At 42.5% G+C, this 18,091-nt stretch overlaps 4 protein-coding genes and 1 long non-coding RNA gene across 8 annotated transcripts; 3 read left to right on the top strand and 2 right to left on the bottom strand.

Moving 5' to 3' along the window:
• Positions 1-2,075: 2,075 nt before the first annotated feature.
• Positions 2,076-4,700, bottom strand: LOC115757277 (probable leucine-rich repeat receptor-like protein kinase At1g68400). The gene is made up of 4 exons (XM_048273979.1): positions 4,675-4,700; positions 3,756-4,561; positions 3,191-3,580; positions 2,076-3,018 (listed from the first exon to the last, which is right to left on the bottom strand). Exons 1-4 carry the CDS (start codon positions 4,698-4,700, stop codon positions 2,420-2,422), a joined length of 1,821 nt encoding a protein of 606 aa, XP_048129936.1. The 3' UTR covers positions 2,076-2,419.
• A 266-nt stretch (positions 4,701-4,966) lies between these two features.
• Positions 4,967-6,363, top strand: LOC125316017. Its single transcript, XR_007199317.1, has 2 exons — positions 4,967-5,314; positions 5,666-6,363. It is a non-coding gene; the product is annotated as an uncharacterized LOC125316017 (long non-coding RNA).
• A 2,662-nt stretch (positions 6,364-9,025) lies between these two features.
• Positions 9,026-10,466, top strand: LOC115757251. The gene is made up of 2 exons (XM_030697410.2): positions 9,026-9,368; positions 9,588-10,466. The coding sequence occupies exons 1-2, from the start codon at positions 9,056-9,058 to the stop codon at positions 10,382-10,384; spliced, it is 1,110 nt and encodes a 369-aa protein (XP_030553270.1). The 5' UTR covers positions 9,026-9,055; the 3' UTR covers positions 10,385-10,466.
• Positions 10,467-11,266: 800 nt separating this feature from the next.
• On the bottom strand, positions 11,267-14,016 carry LOC115757253. The gene is made up of 6 exons (XM_030697414.2): positions 13,735-14,016; positions 13,505-13,575; positions 12,801-12,849; positions 12,547-12,653; positions 11,749-11,831; positions 11,267-11,661 (listed from the first exon to the last, which is right to left on the bottom strand). The coding sequence occupies exons 1-6, from the start codon at positions 13,781-13,783 to the stop codon at positions 11,427-11,429; spliced, it is 594 nt and encodes a 197-aa protein (XP_030553274.1). The 5' UTR covers positions 13,784-14,016; the 3' UTR covers positions 11,267-11,426.
• Positions 14,017-15,076: 1,060 nt separating this feature from the next.
• LOC115757255 (UPF0426 protein At1g28150, chloroplastic) lies at positions 15,077-17,742 on the top strand. 4 transcript variants are annotated; one of them, XM_048282655.1, is made up of 3 exons: positions 15,077-15,246; positions 15,328-15,511; positions 17,426-17,742. In XM_048282655.1, exons 1-3 carry the CDS (start codon positions 15,212-15,214, stop codon positions 17,606-17,608), a joined length of 402 nt encoding a protein of 133 aa, XP_048138612.1. In that variant the 5' UTR covers positions 15,077-15,211; the 3' UTR covers positions 17,609-17,742. The 4 variants fall into 4 exon arrangements, with proteins under 4 accessions (XP_048138612.1, XP_030553278.1, XP_030553277.1 ...); XM_030697418.2 differs by having other exon boundaries at positions 15,077-15,247; positions 15,335-15,511; XM_030697417.2 differs by having other exon boundaries at positions 15,078-15,242; positions 15,327-15,511.
• Positions 17,743-18,091: the final 349 nt, after the last annotated feature.

Here is an 18,091-nt window from a genome sequence, read left to right as displayed (position 1 = left end):
TTTTTCGCCATTCGATTTGGAAAATCGAATTTGATTTTCCCGCATGCCCCTTTTAATAAATCTTATTTTTATTTGCTTATTTATTTTTTAAATTCTATTTTTTATTTTCCTCACTTTTCTCTTTTTTCATTTTTTTCCTTTTCCCCTCTTCTTTGACCGATTGCCGGCATGACGACGGTCGGCAACCGGCTAAAGGAGAACCGGATCCTCGCCACTTGTCGGCGAGGTCGAGCTCGTCGGCCTCGCTTGTTCGAGGCCGATCACCTTCCTTGGCTGTGTCCGGTGACCGGCCCAAGAAGGAGAGACAATAATATAATTTAAAAAATAAAAATAATAATAATTAAAAAAAAATGAATGTGAAAGAATGGAAGAAGGAAAGATGAAGGAAAATGTCCTCACTTTTTAATGTGTTTTTTTCATGATTAGAAAATGTTTTTATTGACTCGTTATCTTTCGAGAATCTTACGTCGGAAAATATAAAAAACATTCATGAAAGTTATTTTCTGCAAAACAAATGGAGCAGTTCAAATGGCACGACATAATAGAATTGCCACAATTATTTTTATGTAAGAATTATATATCGAGTTTTAGCTTGTGAAGGAAATCCGTACCGAATTGAAGTGGCGAAAATCCGGTCACGTGAAAGGTGAATTACATGACTTCTTTTCGGACTTCTTGACCGTGAAATTGAAAGAGGAAAAAAGGAGGCACGCAAATTTCTTTCCGTACAGGAGTCGGCATAATAAAATAGAAAAGGAAGGTCGAACATGGACTTGGTTGACTTGCACTAATCCCTACAGTCAGGTTGCGTATGTTCGTCCGGATTTCTAATCAGAATAGAACTAGATATGATAGGATAAGAAATCTATGGATGTCATATACTATCTCTTGTTTAATGAGTACAGGATATAATGTCGGATAAATAGAGGTAAGGCGCAGTTAAGATCGATTATGTTTTGCTAAAATATCAGAATACTTTTGAAATTATTTAATGATGCATTCTAATGAGTGAGTTATTGTTGAGCAGATATTTGTGCCATCTAAATTCAAGTGTGATGTCGATTGAGCAGACCTAGTAGAACCAGGGATATTGATTTGGAGTAAAAACTTTGAAAATAACCCACTGATCTTACTCATTATCCTGTCGAATGAGTAAACAAGTGCTGAACAATGCAATTATTCAGTCTCTTTTCACAAGTTGAAGATGCACTCGCGCAGATCGTCCAAAAGAGCTACCTTGAAAGTCGATTATTAACCTCGAGTTCTTCATAACACGTTGATATTCCTTTCGAATGTTGAAAAGACTTGAGCAACTAAAGACCAAGGGAAGTGATCTAATATCACGCCAAACTATCGATTTAAGAAGGAGATTGTGAAGATACTCGGCTATGCCTCCCGAGAGGTGGCTACACTTGATTGTCGCTGCCGCCGGAGAGGCGGCCTAGTACGGCGGAGAGTTGGCCCGACGCAGAGGAGAGGTGGTGGTTGTGGAAAAAGCTTGGCTCTTCTTGTGTTTACTCTCTTGAGAAATCCTATCCAGGTCTATTCCTTCCCCTCCCTAGGATTTTTTATCCGGGCTATATCCCATTTATCCTATCCTAGATATCTACCAAACACAGGATATGATATGCTAATTTTTGTCTTTAAGGTCAAGCGTAGCCTTATGGATATAACCAGAGCTGGAAAATACAAAAAGTGTTTAAGTAACTCGAGTATGGTTATAATATCCACCGAAATCATGTAAATTAGGTGTCATATTTATTTCCTTATTTCATAAATCAAGTGAATTTGGTGTCATATTTATTTCCTTGTTTCGTTTATTATAGTGTTATTGACAAACGTTTTGCATTCCCAATCAGGTTTGATAACTGAGGCAGATACTTTTCTTTGCATGCTTGTTCTCATGGATTCATTCCTTTGTCTCCTGAATATGGCTTCCTTCAGACATCAAAAGGACCACCTAAAGGAATAATCATTCTGGCCTCGAACAAACATCATCGTGCAATCTAATGCATAATATGAATGAGACACTGTCCATCTGTTCAACAGATAGAAATCTTTGGAAGCCAGCCAGAACCAGAGTTTTGAATTAGAGGCTTTGTTACTGCTCATTACATGAAAGAATAGTAGGATCAATGTCTAAGCTGTCCATCGATGATAGCGATCGCCAAATACTACAAGAACGTGAATTTCATTCTTGTAGCTAGGCCAGGCCTGATAATTATTGTGTTTGAGTCAAAAGACGAACCGTGGGGTTGAAGTGATTTCATGTGGCATCTGCAATCAATATCATACAGATGCCTGTTGAGAAATACGAATGCGCAGAATTTGCGTCGAAAGAATGAGTTAAAGAGTTGGGTCCACCCGTTGCTGGAGCAGCAAAACTTGAAGTTCTTTACTTGAAACGGTCATGGGTTCTTCAGTTGTTATCTTGGTTTCCGATCTCGATCTCTTCTATTCTTCTAAGAAGCTCACTCGCCTCAGGTCTCCTCTCTGGAACTAAATCCGTACACTCCAGAGCTATCTCTGTGAGCTTGAGCATGTCATCGTGCCCTTCCTTGGCAGCAAATATTTCCACATCCAATATATCAGTGGACCACTCACCGTGCACCGTCATTTTCACCCACTCCGAAAGATCACTGGCCAATTCCTGATCATCATCCATGGTCTCCCCCGGGATTCTACCAGTCATGAGCTCTAGTATTATTATTCCGAAGCAGTAGATGTCCGATTTGTTTGTAAGCTTCTTTCCCCGGGAAAGTTCCGGCGTCCTTCCAACTGCCAGATTTTCTGATGACTTCCGTGGTGAAAGTAATGGAAAGAACCCGAAATCTGCTAACTTAGTGCAAAAGTTCTGGTTGCTACGAGAGAGAAGAACATTGGAAGACTTGAGATTTGCATGCGGAACTTTCTGAGATGAAAAAGACTGGTGCAGGAAACTCAGGCCCTTGGCCATGTCCTTAATGATGGATAGTCTCGTGTCCCAAGCCAGAGGTACTCTTCCAGGTCCTCTGTTCTCTGATACCCACAAAACAGAATTCAAAGCCTAATTGTAAAAGTCGAACACAATTGTAATTAGATGACACGACAAAAACGGTAACAATAAAGCCTTTCATTGGTGTTTGACAGAGGAAAACACTCAAGTGATTTTCAAAGCATCAAATTGGAATGGTAAGGAATCTGAACTAACCATGTAAAAGCTCGAACACATTGCCACCAGAGACAAATTCAGAGACGACCAGCTTCTCCTCCTTGGAATAGTAAAAGGAGATGACCCTGACAAGGTTTTCATGCCTCAGGTTTCCTAGCGTACGCATTTGCTGTTTGAATTCTTTCTTGCCCAGCCCATTCATGTTGTTGAGTCTCTTAACGGCAACGACCGAACTGGACTCCAATATCGCCTTATAAGTAGTTCCTAGTTTCCCTCTTCCGAGTGCTTCAGCTGACGCTCTCAGTAAATCATCCAAGTCAAAAGCTTGAATCTCCCTGCTGAAAATATCAAGTTCCACTGTCCTTTCTGGATCCTCCCTGCTCTTTAAATGAAGCCTATTTCTCTCCATCATCTCAACCGGACCACTGACTGAAAAAGACAACCTCAGAGCATAAAGACCTTTTAAAAGCTATTTTCATCTTTCAACTGTCAAAGCATAAAATGAATGAATGAACTAGTCAGAAAGTTCACGTAAATTCATTACAGAATGCGCTGCTAGTTTCTAGGATTTATTGGCAAGACTCAGTGTCTTATCCATTCTTACCGTCCTCATCTTCTCTTGCTTGCTCTTTTCTACTGAACCCCATTTTACAGTAGAACACGAAAATGACCACACTAATTAAAGGAACCAGAACTGCCGCTGCAGCAATAAGAGCAATAATCCATGCTCGTAGACCTTTCGTTAGCTGGACCGGTGGTGGAATAAATGGAACAGGTGCAGGAGTTGGTGTTGGTGGAATATATGGAGAAGGTGCCACTGGACATGGAGTCTCCAGGGGTCTTCCACAAAGACCCGTGTTGTCATCATAGGAACTTCTTGGAAAGTTTTGAAGAACACGAGTTTGTGGAATAGGGCCCTCGAGACGATTATACGAGATGTTGAAACCTACCAGAGTCAATTGACCGAAAGGCGGGATCTGCCCGCTCAAATTGTTCTCATGCAGCTCTAAATACTTCAATCTCAGCAGGTCGACATAGTCTAGAGGGATCGGACCTGAGAACCGGTTACCAGAGAGCAACACATCTCGCAGGTATACAAGTTTTGTAAGGTTAGGAAGGGGACCGGATATGAAGTTGTCTCTGAAGCTAAGTCTACTCAGGAAAGTAACATTTTCCAGGAATCCAGGAGGGAGAGACCCTGTGAGGTGCAATTCATCAAGCACAAGGTGGACAACATGTGAGTTCAAGCAAGAAACACCAACCCATCTGCTACTGTTGTTGGTACAAGGCGGTCCTGACCAATTTCCTCTCACGTTAAACGTAGGAGACTTCAGATAATCTCTTAGCCTCACCAAATCATCCCTTTCGTAAGCGTAATAAACACCACGTACACAGTGTAATACTTGAAAACTGAGCCATAAGAATCAAATTTGCAAGGCCAAGTAATGCATTAGAAGCCATGTTCATGATCAATGGTGGAACTAAAGATGAAAACAGGCATGTTTTTCTTCGGAAAATCAAACGGGTTGTGTGTTTTGCAGAAATTCATACCTGTTAACCGTCACCCTCTGACGAATTGTGCAAGGCAAGATTCTGCTCAGAAGCGGAGGGAACAAGGAGTTGATAATAAATTTATGACAAGGGACAGCTTTGAGGAATATTTGGCAACGATTTTTCTATGTCAAATCGACAGCTATGTCGTTGATCGGGCCTTTTTCTTTCTTTCTTCAATTCAGCATGGAAAGCATAGTTCGTGGGAAGCAAAGATGACATAGATGGAATACTGTTCGAGGGAAAAGACAGAGTCGTGCTCGAGCACAAACTTTAGTTGTCGCTCGTCGACGACATGCATCGCCATGTTCGATTTTTTTCAAGAGATCGACCAAGATCATATAAATACGTGGTGGGTCCACGCGGTTTCGACCCTTTGTCATGCCATGCCATGAAGGCTGAGCTGAACTCGCGGGCCGGAGAAGATGCTAGCAAGTAAATTTGGGCCTCGTCCCATTGGAAAATGACAAGCGGCGGCAGTGCTCGAAGGAGCGCCGCCGCTTGTGGGCGCGCACGGTCACTCTTCATTCGGCCTTCACGAAGCAGAGTGGCTTCGTCGTAGCCCTCTCCCTCCCTCCCTGACCAAGTTCCGATAGCCGGCGTCCAGCAGAGGTGATCTCTCTCTCTCTCTCTCTCTCTCTCTCCGTCACTTGCTGGAGCTCGAGTACGTCGGTAATGTATTAGCTGACGGCGATAGCATGTCCGCAGCGAGGCTAGTAATTATATGATCAACCCCGATCTGAAGATGTTTTCCTTGTTCATATGAAATAGTGGTTAATCTGGGCTTCACAGTCTCGTCTGTGTGTTCAACCAAGTCAATTTTCAATTTGTTCTGCTCTCGAATCCTTCAAAGTGTTGAATAAGAGTGTTTTGCATGTTTCGCTACTATGCTGCTTTCAAGTTTCAGGTACCATTGTGCTGCTTGCTTCCAAGCAGTTCATTGGATACACTCGTCTTGTACAGATAACATCGTTTAGACCAGAACTGCAGAAGTGGCTTTCCTAGCTTTGGGAGCTGCGACATGGCAATTGGCCCAGGACTTGATTCTCTTGTAGATTGTACGTCTCTTGACCATCCTCTTAAGAGACATACAATCTCATATGCGCCCAAAGTGATTCTCTTGTAGATTTCATGTCTCTTGACAATCGTCTTTGGAGACGTACAATTCTCATATGTAAAGACGAGGGCAAGAAACCCAAAGTGATGCGAGTTGAAGTGCAAGACTTGGCCATTGAGGTAGGCTTAGGATGATGATCCGTTAGCTGTGGTCCTTGCTTCACCATTGAGGAAATGACAGGTCCATTCCGATTGATCTCATATGCTTGGATGAACATTTTGCTACACAGTTCACATAGCCTTGGATGGGTAAAATGCTATGCAAGAAAAGTAATATCAATATGCTTGTTGAAGATCGACTGGCTAGCAAATGAAAATCGTAGAGGCATATGTGGCGCTTTCCTGTTTATCACCGACTCATGAACTTGCATTGTTCATAGCAGCCTGGCTTATGGTGTGGTCGGCTATTTTTTTAGGTGGGCTTTGTGTTTCGAGCCTGTCCTCCTTTGTTACTTTACACCATGGGATGTTAAGTTGTTAATCTGTTGATGCTAAAATGCCTAATGTCAACAGGGATATCTGCTCTGCCTATGGATTTCCCGCTCGGAGGAGACCCGGTTTGAAGCAGCCTTTGAGGTTTCCAGTTGAGATATACTCATCCGAGTCTGAACCCACCTCGAGAACCAGATCTCATCGGAAAGGGAAACGAGTGAAACTGCACTTCATTCTTTATAATTGAACCTTTTAGTTCCGAATCAAAGGAGACCCGGTTAACCTCTGTGGTGCATCATCACTCACGCAACTTAGATAGGAGGGATCGGAGCGTCTTCTATCGATAACCAGAAAGTGCGACGAAACACTGTTGATCTTTGGAAAACTATAAAGTAAATTGCCCCCATATTTTCAAATGAGTCCAACCTCATATCTTTCTGAAATAAACCGTATAATCTCATAGAGATCCGGCAAAGAGTTAAAGACTCTTATGAACCATCGGAGTCACTTCCTTCGTCGAAATCTACGCATATCGTATCAACAGTCGGATGAATCTAACTGGCCAAGCTCGTCGATGTTTCTTCTCTTGCACGTTATTGCAAATTGAACGTGGACGCTCTCTTGATTGCCTCGAAACTCTTTCTTCATCTTTCCTCGGGCGAATTTGACTGTGTGGAGATCTGACTTAGGATACAGCGATTGGGGATTTACAATGTGTTTAGCATTCAATTCCGTGTTTAACGCTCCAACTCCCCTTGGATTCGATGCGCAGGACAATCGTAATTTAATGACTTGCTCATAAAAATAATGTCGAAATGCAAACTACACTCTGGCCAGTAGTCACCTTTGGAGATGGCCCTTGGAGATTTGTTCAGTGTGGTCAGGCAAATCCTTTCAATTTCCCTGAATTCAGTTTGTCGAATGACGAAGTTTTCTTTCGCCACCCCGGAGCGCAACCGTGATTAGCCGGCGACATGGAAGGGAAACTAGCATGATAGTCCACCGCCATAGCCACCGACTTAGCTCCCGAGTTTCTCGAGGCAGAAACAGACGTCCGATCTATCTGTTTCTGAGCTGAAAGTCTTAGTTAAAAGCGCAAATCGCGACTCCCTCTCTGGGAAGAGGAAAGCCAAGTGCTTTTATAGATCTCTTCGGTCTGTGAAAACGTTCGTGTCTCTCCCCGTTGTCAAAATGTTGATTTTCCACCGAGTCGTTCTAGGTTAAAAATTCACCATAGAATAGCTGGGAAGTACTTAAGGAAAATTACTCAATCAATGGGAAAATTAAATCAAATCACAACTTTGTAAATTGATCTTTCACCGCTGAAGCAGATCAATCGCAGAAGAGTGTAAAATTTTTTTTTTATAAATCTATCGTATTGATGTCAATTCAGTCTTAAATCTTTTGTATTTATGCCAATTGAGTCGATCCGGGCCGTTTTATTATGAAATCGCTGACCAGGACGCCCGGCGCTGACGTGGAATTCCATTTAAGCTTTATTTTTTATACTTTCGTAGATTATGGTTGGCTAAGATTTATCACGTCGGCTGAAAAAAAGTGAATTCAACTTGCAAATTTCAAGAAAGATCATTAAGCAACCAAATAGCGTGCAACGCAAATCAAGAGAGCACCAGATGCTGCCTTCTCGACACAAAAGTGAAACAACTGAGGCTGTTCTACACCCGAGATCCCGTAGAATGCAAGGTTCGGGACGAGAATCTGAACCCCTTTTTGGTCGATCCTTTACGTTGATTCTACGTACGATGAGCCAATCAAATTTAGCTTCTCTAGCTTCATTAGATCACGACACATAGTCTTCATCCATGCTTGTTCTTTCTTTGAAGACCCTCCTTCTCGTAGCCGTGGACCCATGTATAAGACAAGATCACAAAAATAGTCCATGAACTTTAGTCCAACGTGCAATGTGATTTATGAACTTTTCATTTGTTAAGTGTCATTCATGAAATTTAGACTAATGTTTAATGTGGTTCATAAACTTTTAATTTGTTCAATATGACCCTTGAGATTTTGGTACGTGTTCAATGTAGTCCCTTGGCTGTATGAAAATCTTTGTGCTGTCCCTCAACCTAAATTCATGGAAGGACTATATTGAATATTTTCATATAGTTCAAGGATTAAATTGAATATGTACTAGAAGTTCAGGAACTACGTTGAACATTAGGCTAAAGTTAAGGGATCATATTTCATACTGGGCTAAAGTTCGGAGACCGTTTGTATCTTTATCCCCATGTAGACAATGCACAACTCAACTCACTTATGTGTATGGACGGATGTTTAGATCGACTGAGATGAAATGAATCAGAGGGTTGACAGCGCATGGTGTGAGAGAAAGCACCGTCCTCGGACCATCTTTTCATCTCCGGATTTAATATAATCCTCAAAGTTGAACTGTAGATAAGCTGGCTCTTCTTGATCTTCCGGTTCATTCTGTGCGGTTAATATGCAGATAAAAATAAGCAAATTACACATGCAAACTCCTCATGACTGCACATGGTGGGGTTTCTACTCCTCGAGAGTGAAGATCTGTATGTACTTGAGATAAGGAATTGTATGCAGATTTCCCTCCTCTACACCCAATGCAGATGAAACGTCAAACCCCAGTTGCTACTTCCAATTCAATTCAATTCAATTCAATTCAGCAGATCCAAGGTTTTCCAGCTTACTTCATTTACTTCAATTCTATCTCTCTTTCCCCACTCTATAAATGAGTAGGGTAGGGAAGCAAGTTTCTTGAGGCCTTTCACTAACCCTTAGTGTTGCCTAGTAACACAGTTTAGGTTAGACATGGAGGCCCATAGTGCTGCACTGCTCATGACACTTCTGTTGTTGTTGAGCTCCATCGCCCTCAGCAATGCCGACCTCTACGGCAACCCCTCGCCGCCCCCGCCGCCAGCCGGGCTGGCCCCGCCTCCACCCTCCGCCGTGGCCGGGAAGGTGTTCCCGCCCCAGTCGGTCCTGTGCAATGACCGGTTCACGAAGTGCTTCGGGCACAACATCACCTGCCCTCAGCAGTGCCCATCCTTCAAGCCTGCTGACCCAACTGCCAAGGCCTGTGTTATTGACTGCAACACCCCCAAATGTGAAGCTACTTGCAAGAGTATGTCTCTCTCTGTCCCTCTTGTTCATGCATTTCCATGCAGAGAAGATATATGTGCTAGTCCCATTCATAGCATTGAAAAATTCATGCAGTTATATGCTGTCAGAGATCCAATTTCTTGAGTAATGGCAATTATACTAATCTCAAAGATACTAGTGTACTATCTAGTAATGCAACATGATTAAACCATTTCAACCATTGCTGGTGTTTTAATTGCAGACCGCACGGCCAACTGCAATGGAGTAGGCTCCGCTTGCGGCGACCCCAGATTCATTGGAGGCGACGGTATAGTCTTCTACTTCCATGGAGAGACCAACCGCCACTTCGCTCTCGTCTCTGACCAGAACCTCCAAATCAATGCCCGGTTCATTGGTCGCCGCCCAGAGGGAAGGAAGCGCGACAACACGTGGATCCAAGCCCTAGGCCTCAGGTTCAACCGCCACACCTTCACTCTCTCCGCCAAAAAGGTTGCCCACTGGGACAACAAAGTTGACCAGCTCGCTTTCACCTACGACGACCAGCTGGTCCACATCACCGACGGTCACCTCTCGAGCTGGTCGGCTCCGGATAGCCCTCTCTCCGTGGAGCGGACAGCTAACCAGAATGCGATCACCATGACTCTTCCTGGCGTCCTGGAAATTTCTGCGAGCGTAGTGCCGATCACCAAGGAAGACGACAGGATCCACAACTATCAGATCCCCGCTGACGACTGCTTCGCGCACTTGGAGGTGCAGTTCAGGTTCTTCGACCTCTCAGAGCGGGTGGAGGGCGTGTTGGGGCAGACCTACAGGCCCGATTTCCAGAACCCAGTGAAGAGAGGAGTCGCGATGCCGATCATGGGAGGTGAGAACAAGTACAGGACGTCCTCTCTCTCGTCCGCGGACTGTCAGTACTGCATCTTCGACCCAGAGACAGCATCGTCCGCGGAGGTGAAGCCGTTGGCATTGGAGACGGCAAGCGCAATGGAGTGCACCAGCAAGTTCAGCAATGGACGGGGAGTAGTCTGCCGCCGGTAGAGATTTGGGCCATGGAAAAGGAATACATGTACGGTTGCTAGTGGAATAATAGTGTTGAGAGGTTCAGAACTTTGTGATAGGGTAAAAGGAGGAGGAGGAGGAGGAGAAGGACACACTGAGTTAGATTGCAGTGACTTGTGTACCAGTTGATGCATGTGTTATTGTATTGGAATAAGACTTTCACTTGAACATCAAGCCTAGTATTCTTGCATTGACACGCACGTTTCTCTTTGAGCCACGATCTGAATTCATGTAGCTAAAGCAGAGATTCATCTCTTCTGGGATCCTGTTTGTTAATAACCAAATCGCCGAACAAATTCTCTCGGAAGTTACATAGTCTGGATCATGAGCTTCTTGGAAGGACATCGTCTCATTCTCGTGAGAAACTTGCTTAGACTTGGGTCCGTATATGCAAAAGTTATTATTGAATACCAGAGTAAGTTGGACTTTAACCAAATCCTGGTCAACTCATCGTGAAGAATGTTGACGCAATGCCCGACTGTCAATTCCAAGTTTTCTACAATAAATCCGTCACAAAACAGTCCAGCGATACTCTTTTAAGATATTTGGCTGGATTGAATCCTTCGCAATCGAAATACTTTCTTGCTGAAACTAGGTCTCGATGAAAAAAAACGACCACTTTATCGTCCACTTCTAATAATCGTGAGCACGAGGGCAGGGAAAGGGGCTTGGCCATTTGAAGGTTGGTTCTGAAAGCTCAAAAGCGCCCATAAAAAAAGTAAATATCCGATTACCTGAATTATGGTCTTCGGTGCCATTGCTGGAGTGATGGGCACCGAAGCACCTTTCATTTTAATAGGCCATGAACCAAATCAGAATCATTCTCGGTGATTAAATGGAAAGAGAGAACGTCACCAAATCGAGGCGCAAATTTGGTAGGCTTGCAATGCCAGGTCATAAATTGGTGCCAAAAGATACACTTACGCCAGATTCGATGTCTTATACTACGTTTCCTACTTCAAATAAACATCAAAACTTAGCATGCAGAACCGCACACGTGCATCCACTCATCATTCTTCAATCATTCCTCATCATCACTTTCATATGCTATGCCCAGCAAGCCTTTAACAGGATTTAACGATTGAGTTTTATCCTCTGCTTTTGTTGGCGTGGGCTCCTCCTTCAAATGGTCAACCTTCGATTCAGAAGTTACATGATCATTGGATATGGTGGCTGCCCGATTCACATTTGGCGGGCTAGAAACTTTTTGCCGCTTGGGCTTGATTTCCACAACTTTCTTGAGGAGATCTTGCTGCCTGCGTTAGATTGATATTGAAAACTGTTAAGAAGAGGAAGAAACCCAAAAATTCTAACCTTGCACATGCACTGAAAAGAGACAATACCTGATCCCACTCTTTGGCTTTGGCTCAACACGAAGAGGCAAAGGCACGGATGCAGGAGATGAATCTGCTACACTCGCAGCTCTGTATCCTTCAATTAAGGAGAAGACTCAGATGAAAGCACTGTGATAGGGATTCCTTTTTACCTCTTTTAATGACCTCTACATCTACATGCACAATGACAGAAGCATTTTGAGACATTTTAAAGCCAAGAATTTGTGTGTCGATGTCGAAAAACTATCCCAATCAAGGTTTCTAACAACAACAAAGCTGACCATCAGCTCTCTGTTCTCCCAGTCAAGGGGACTTAGATTGCAACTTAATCATTATATACAATAAAGAGATCCTAATAAAAAATTACAATCCACATGCCAGAAGAAACAATTAATCCAATACATATACTTTGTTCAAGCAGATACAACTTTGTAACAATAACAAGAAACTGAGATCACACTGCTAGATTGTCTTGATATTAACTAAAATGAACTGCTGCCAAAGAAGAGCCAAAACACAAAAACCCCAGAACACCTAGGTAGAATCGTGCACAATATCCCATGAAGGCCTCATACAATGCCCAACCCCAAACAGCACAAGTAAGGAAATTTTCATTGCACAATTACCATATTAGTATAAACCTATACTAATCTTGTTAGCCGATATCGACAGTGAAGTACACTCCTTCAAATGCAATGAAAACCTAAAATAAGCATCATCTTCACATTATTAACCTCGCCAATCTAAATGCTCGAACATTAATGCATCGAATTTTCGCCAAAAACAAGAACAAACATTGAAGGATATTTTAAACGCAGCAAATGCTCGTTTTTCAGTGCGGCGTAGGAGGCGTTCTGCATCCTCTTCAGCTTCCATTTGTTCCTTGAGATATAGCAGATCATCACTGTCCAGAGCTGCACAATCAAACCCAGACAAAGTTCTAGGAACTAAAGGTAGAAAGAAAAAGGAAAGATATAAAACTGCAAAAAAACCCAGGAGAAAGCTTTCCCATCACTTCGCTGGGTGCACCGCAGGGAAAGTTTGTCTGCGACTATGCCTACCTCCTCGTCCATGAAGGTAACCTCCCCGTTCTCCAGCAACCTCTTGCATCTGCTTGCATCAGCCACCCGGTAAAGGCCAAAATCCCTGCCCGGGCATGTTATCAGAAAACCATCCTCATGCAAAAGCTTAATGGATATCAGGACCGAAGTACGGTTAGTATGGTGACCCAGACTCCTGGCCTCCAACCCGCCACCCACTAACTAAAAAACAGTCTTTATAACCTATCACTTCACTGCACGAACCATAAATTGCACTAACTAGCATATTTCTACATTTTATACCAAAGGTAAACCAAGAGCTAATGCACGTATTCCTTCCATCAATACCACAGACATGATCACTGCAAACAATAACCACGTAATTTTCTGCATCCAAAACTTATGAACAGAGGAACCCAAGTTCCCAGCCTAGGACAACCTCATTGTGTAGTTCCTAAGGCACAGCACACTTCAATCCACTGGAGCCTTTCTTTCACTTAATCCCATCATCTTCTATATTTTCTGTGAAAATCCTAAGGACGACTCAAAAATTGCACCCCTCAACATCATCCCACCGGGCAAACAAAACCAAATTGAACCAACGATCATCTACCTGTTCCAAGCACTATGGAGGCCAGGAGCTAGTATGTAATACACACCAAACAAAACTTAACTCGATCAGGTTCAGAAGAGATCGAAGACAAGGGGAGATGGATGGGGCTAACCTTGGCGACCATGCGCTGGAACGTGATGTCCTCATCGTCTATCTTGTCCTTCCCCTTTCCCCATTTCTTATCTGCTCACATTTCACGTGAAAACACAGAATTCCATTTCAATCCACAATCTCCACAAATCAAATTAACAACAACCGCGAGCCGAACCGCAATGGACACGAGTGAGCAAGCGAGCGAGAGAGAGAGAGAGAGAGAAATCAATACAAATTCGGAGATCCTACCTTTAGGATCGCTGAGATTGGTATACTCGCGAACTTCCCTTCCGGCCATCGATTTCGTGGCAAAACCCGAACACCAGCGGACGCCGAAACCCTAGATGCACCACCAACAACGACACTCGAGCAATCGAAACCAAGCGAAATCTGCATGGAAGAGAGAGATGGAGAGAGCGAGAGAGCTGAGGATAATCCTCAAGTACGAGAGGAACACGAGACGGAAGGACCCTGCAGCGAGAAACGAATCTCCTAGATACAGAGTCGGTGGTGCGAGGAGTTTTAAGAGCAGGCCCGTCGAAGCCCGAAATGTCCGAACCGCCTTACTCGGGCCTCGTCTGTCAGGTTTGGCCCGGCCCGCGAGTAGCTCGCAGCCATATCTAGGGGTCCGGTCCCGGTCCAGCCTGGGAACCGGATCGAACCGAACCAAACCAAACCGGCCGTTTTTAGAATTTGAGGTGTCTAGAGTTCAATTTTAAACTTCCAAACATCAATAGGTCAAAGTAAAAATTAATGGCCATTACCGAAATTTTTTCTCTCTGAAGTGTGCATTTTCATTTTTCACATAATAGGCTTTTTTATCCATCGTATAACAATTTATTCTGAATATCGTCTGCAAAGAAAATTGAAAAAAAATAAATAACATTTTCGTGTGTTATTCTTTTTTCCTTTCAAAAAATAATTTGTCCATCTCATTGAAGTAAAGTACATACAAATGCATCATCCTTTTTATTCGCAAATAGTTTTTTTTTTTTTTCTAGACGAGAATCTACCACCAATCAAAGGCTTCGTCCCAATTAAGAAAAAAAAAAAGGTTGCGTCACCAGGACACAAACTTTGGCGAATATTAAATTGGCAATTCTTTGATAGAAGTTTTTAACAATTTCTTTTTATACATCTTTTTTGAGTTAATCGAATTATGAAATAACTATCTTAAAAATGAAAAATAGTGACTATTAAAATCATCTTTTTAAATTTTTTTTTAAAAAGCAATATGTCTTTATGATAAAGTAAATTTCAAGTTGGAAGATAAACGTTAAGTTCAAGTGATTTACCTGAAAAAACTTCACGAAAGCTCATGTGTTGAAAATATTTCTGTAATGATAATGTCTTGTGTAAAAAAATTTAACTTTGCGATTATCGTTTTTTACCTAATAAGTTCCTCATTTGTTAAAATTGAATTTGAACATTTATAATTCTGTAATTATTCGTGTGAATTTCCTGGAATTATAACTCTTTTCATGCCGTGGAAAAGAAAAAGAAATTCTAATATCATGAAAATCACCACAAAAAGGCAAAAAAAAATTGCATGCCTGACCTTGTCAATTTTTAAGGAAGGAATTAAACAAAATTCTATCAACTTAAGCAGGCTCGAGCCCGACACGTCTCTTCTTCTCCGGCAAATTCCAGCGGACACTCCGGATTCTCAGTCCGTCCTCCGCAGCTGTCGAATCGTGAAGCAGCTCCGACATCGCAGCGCTCGAGAATGTCTCTCCTCGTCAACTCTCCTACGTTCGTACTGGTTCGTCATCCATCCCTCTCTCCTCCACATAATTCGTGATTCTCGTCTACGCAGTTCGTTCCAATTGTCTCTGGGATTCCGCTGCAGAAGTTGAGGAAACCCGATTTGGGCTGTCGTACCAGACTCAACCCTCCGTCGCAGTCTCCACTTTTCGGTACTCAAAGGAGGGGCATCCGCAGAAACTGCACCGGCTGCCGTAGGGATGGCGTCCGAGCGTTTTTCCTCAATCCCACTGAAGAACGCATCATTAAGGAAGCTCTCAAGGTACTCCTTTTCAGGACCGGATAAGTCTCTAGCTTTTCTCTGCCTTTTTCACTGGTTTAGTTTGCGACGAGGATCGTGATTAACTTGATTCATGCGTTGTGGCCAAATGCTTGGTGGTTGCTATTAGGTATTGGGATGGACAATTAGAGAGCCTTAACGTGGTTAATAATTTATTAGCCTGGGATTTAAGCAGCAGTTGTTTATGTTGAACTAGCTGAATGATGTGCCAACCTTGAAGCTGCATGGTGTAGACTTTAGTAGCATAGATGAGATTAGACATGGTTAAGAGGAATCATGGGGCTCTAACTTAAAGGATTTGAAAATTGGGTGTTTAGTATTTCTTGGAGCCTTCTCTGCGGGTGAAAAAGTTTTGATGATTTTCTGGGGTTACCTGTAAGAGATATTAGTATGCCAAACATATTGCCTCTTCAGAGATTTTTTTTTTCCCTGTTTTTTACACCAAACGAGATCAAAAGATTGATCTGCTACCACTAGATTGAGGTGCATCGTCGGGCATTGCCAAAACATTAACCTGACGTAAACTGAATTGCTGCATATGCAAGAGCTTAAAGAAAGGTTAAAAATTAACACTTGTTGCAATGGGACTTGTTGATGTGTATGTATTGCGGAAACACATTAATAAGTAATTATTCAAGGCTTCGGAATCATTTGATGGAAGGGATTCCTCTGGGATGGGCCTATTATATGCGAGGTGATCGCGTTGTTTCAATCATTTGTATATTGAGTAGCCTGAGATAGGAGGGAGCAGACTCACTGGTCCTGCTTTGTCATCCTGATATGCAAGCAAACGAACGCAAAGAACAAAAGCACAGATAGAGGGTTGTCATAGTTAAATTTCCATGGTCAGACCTTCTTTCATAGGCTCAAGCTGATAAGTATCTCTTTAGGCAAGGATTGGTATATAGATTTCTCAAGGCCTGCTTTCACAAGGCCAGGGTCAGAAGAAAGTTTCTAAGCAACAGCTGATCATGGGATAAACTCTCTCTCTCTCTCTCTCTCTCTCTCTCATTTTTTTTTTCTTTTGAGGACTTTCACTTTGCTTGGTAGCAGAAATTATCAAGGGTGGATCCGGATGGGTGTGTTAGACCCAGGTTTGATTCTTATGATTGTGGTTTGTCCTCCATATGGGAATTTGGATTGAATAAGGGAAGGGATCTAACTAGTTCTTTTATAATGGTTAAAGACAGTCTTAGATAGGTGTCCCCTCGTGAGGCTTTACTGTTTGTGGTTGTAAGCTTCAAGAAAGACGTAAGAAGGAAAAAGGGGTTGTAAGACCTGGCTTGTCTTATGGGTCCAGCTAGTTGTAAGTTTTGAGCTAGTAAATTCTGTTGGTGAAAGCAACGAGTCTGATAGTTAAAGCAGCTTTGTCATTGTTAAAATCAAGAGGAGAAAGGGGGAAACTTGATTAAATCATGCAAATTTTACGAAGCATGCATAGAAGGGCCTTGAGCTTGTTTGTCTTAAGGTAGATCATGGAGAATGCCATTCTTTGAAGAGTTTCAAATGTCTTAAAAGTTTTATCCCTAGGACTCTAGGACTCTAGTAGTTATCCTGTATGTTGAATGATAATGAGAATCCAGGACAAAAACCTTATGTTTAGGCTTGATTTCCGTTCCAATCCAGTTAATCCTTGACTATGTAATTTCACCAGATGCTTATGAGTGACAAATTTTAAGTCAAACAAGCTTCCTATTTGTCTATCTTATGATGTGCCAAAAAGATCTTGATTGTTGTATGACACAAATTCGGAGGAAAAATTATATTGCAATTTGTCCCCGTTGCAGCATTAGCACTCACAACAGTTGACTCCTAAGTCAGTAAGAATGTTCTATGCTCCTCTGTAAAGATTCAAATTCAGTTGCCACCATCTATTTGTACACTATTTCTTTTTAGGAACCTGTTGCTTTCATGGGTGGGATGTTTGCGGGTCTTCTGAGGCTCGATCTGAATGAAGATCCACTGAGGGAATGGGTTACCAGAACAGTGGACGCTTCAGGGATTTCTCAAGAGGAGCTTGATGCAGAAGGATCCAAAGAAGCAGAAGAAGATGCCCCTCAAGAGATTGAGATTGAATGAAGTTCAGATCAATTATTGCATTATACCTTCACTGCATAGTGTAAAGGTAGGCTGAAATAGCATGGAAATCAAGTAAATTATCCATGGATGTTTCGTGTCTGTCATAAACAAACGGCGGTATTGGTTAATTTCTTAAAAGAAAAGAAAAATAAAAAACTGTTCTCTCACTAGTGTATGTGGAATTTCTAGCAAATGTGAGATTTGTCCGGGGTCAATGGCCGCTTATATCATCTAACTGATAAATGATAACCCGGCCCTGGTATTGAAGAGGCCAAGTATGGTTTTATGCCGAGTTGCATCCATGTTCTGTCTATAGTGTAACTGGCGGTGGCTGCTGCTGCAGCAGCAGCTCCTTCTGCCACCTTATGGCTGAATTAGGAGTAGGGAAATTTCTCTCTCTGTGCTGGTATTATGGATATGATTCTTTTCCTTTATGTTGGGGCAAAAAAGAAATGCGTGAAAAAAGGTGCATGTACCTGGAGA

The sequence above is a fragment of the Rhodamnia argentea genome, chromosome 1 (assembly GCF_020921035.1).
Source record: "Rhodamnia argentea isolate NSW1041297 chromosome 1, ASM2092103v1, whole genome shotgun sequence".
NCBI classification, from domain to species: Eukaryota; Viridiplantae; Streptophyta; class Magnoliopsida; order Myrtales; family Myrtaceae; genus Rhodamnia; species Rhodamnia argentea.
The sequence above is the reverse complement of the archived record's forward strand: the minus strand, read 5'-3'. Positions and strand labels throughout refer to the sequence as shown.

Excerpts from the sequence above, each read along its gene's own strand:
- LOC115757277 (XM_048273979.1), bottom strand. The coding sequence starts at position 4,700 with ATGAATTTCTGCAAAACACACAACCC. Across the intron at positions 4,562-4,674 it reads TTCTGCAAAACACACAACCC|TTTTCAAGTATTACACTGTG; the intron begins GTTTGATTTTCC and ends CTTATGGCTCAG. Across the intron at positions 3,019-3,190 it reads TGTGTTCGAGCTTTTACATG|AGAACAGAGGACCTGGAAGA; the intron begins GTTAGTTCAGAT and ends TGTGGGTATCAG.
- LOC115757251 (XM_030697410.2), top strand. The coding sequence starts at position 9,056 with ATGGAGGCCCATAGTGCTGCACTGCTCATGACACTTCTGTTGTTGTTG. Across the intron at positions 9,369-9,587 it reads ATGTGAAGCTACTTGCAAGA|ACCGCACGGCCAACTGCAAT; the intron begins GTATGTCTCTCT and ends TTTTAATTGCAG.
- LOC115757253 (XM_030697414.2), bottom strand. The coding sequence starts at position 13,783 with ATGGCCGGAAGGGAAGTTCGCGAGTATACCAATCTCAGCGATCCTAAA. Across the intron at positions 11,832-12,546 it reads GAGCATTTGCTGCGTTTAAA|AGAGCTGCGAGTGTAGCAGA; the intron begins ATATCCTTCAAT and ends ATTGAAGGATAC. Across the intron at positions 11,662-11,748 it reads AAGCCAAAGAGTGGGATCAG|GCAGCAAGATCTCCTCAAGA; the intron begins GTATTGTCTCTT and ends AATCTAACGCAG.
- LOC115757255 (XM_048282655.1), top strand. The coding sequence starts at position 15,212 with ATGTCTCTCCTCGTCAACTCTCCTACGTTCGTACT. Across the intron at positions 15,247-15,327 it reads AACTCTCCTACGTTCGTACT|GCTGCAGAAGTTGAGGAAAC; the intron begins GGTTCGTCATCC and ends CTCTGGGATTCC. Across the intron at positions 15,512-17,425 it reads TCATTAAGGAAGCTCTCAAG|GAACCTGTTGCTTTCATGGG; the intron begins GTACTCCTTTTC and ends ATTTCTTTTTAG.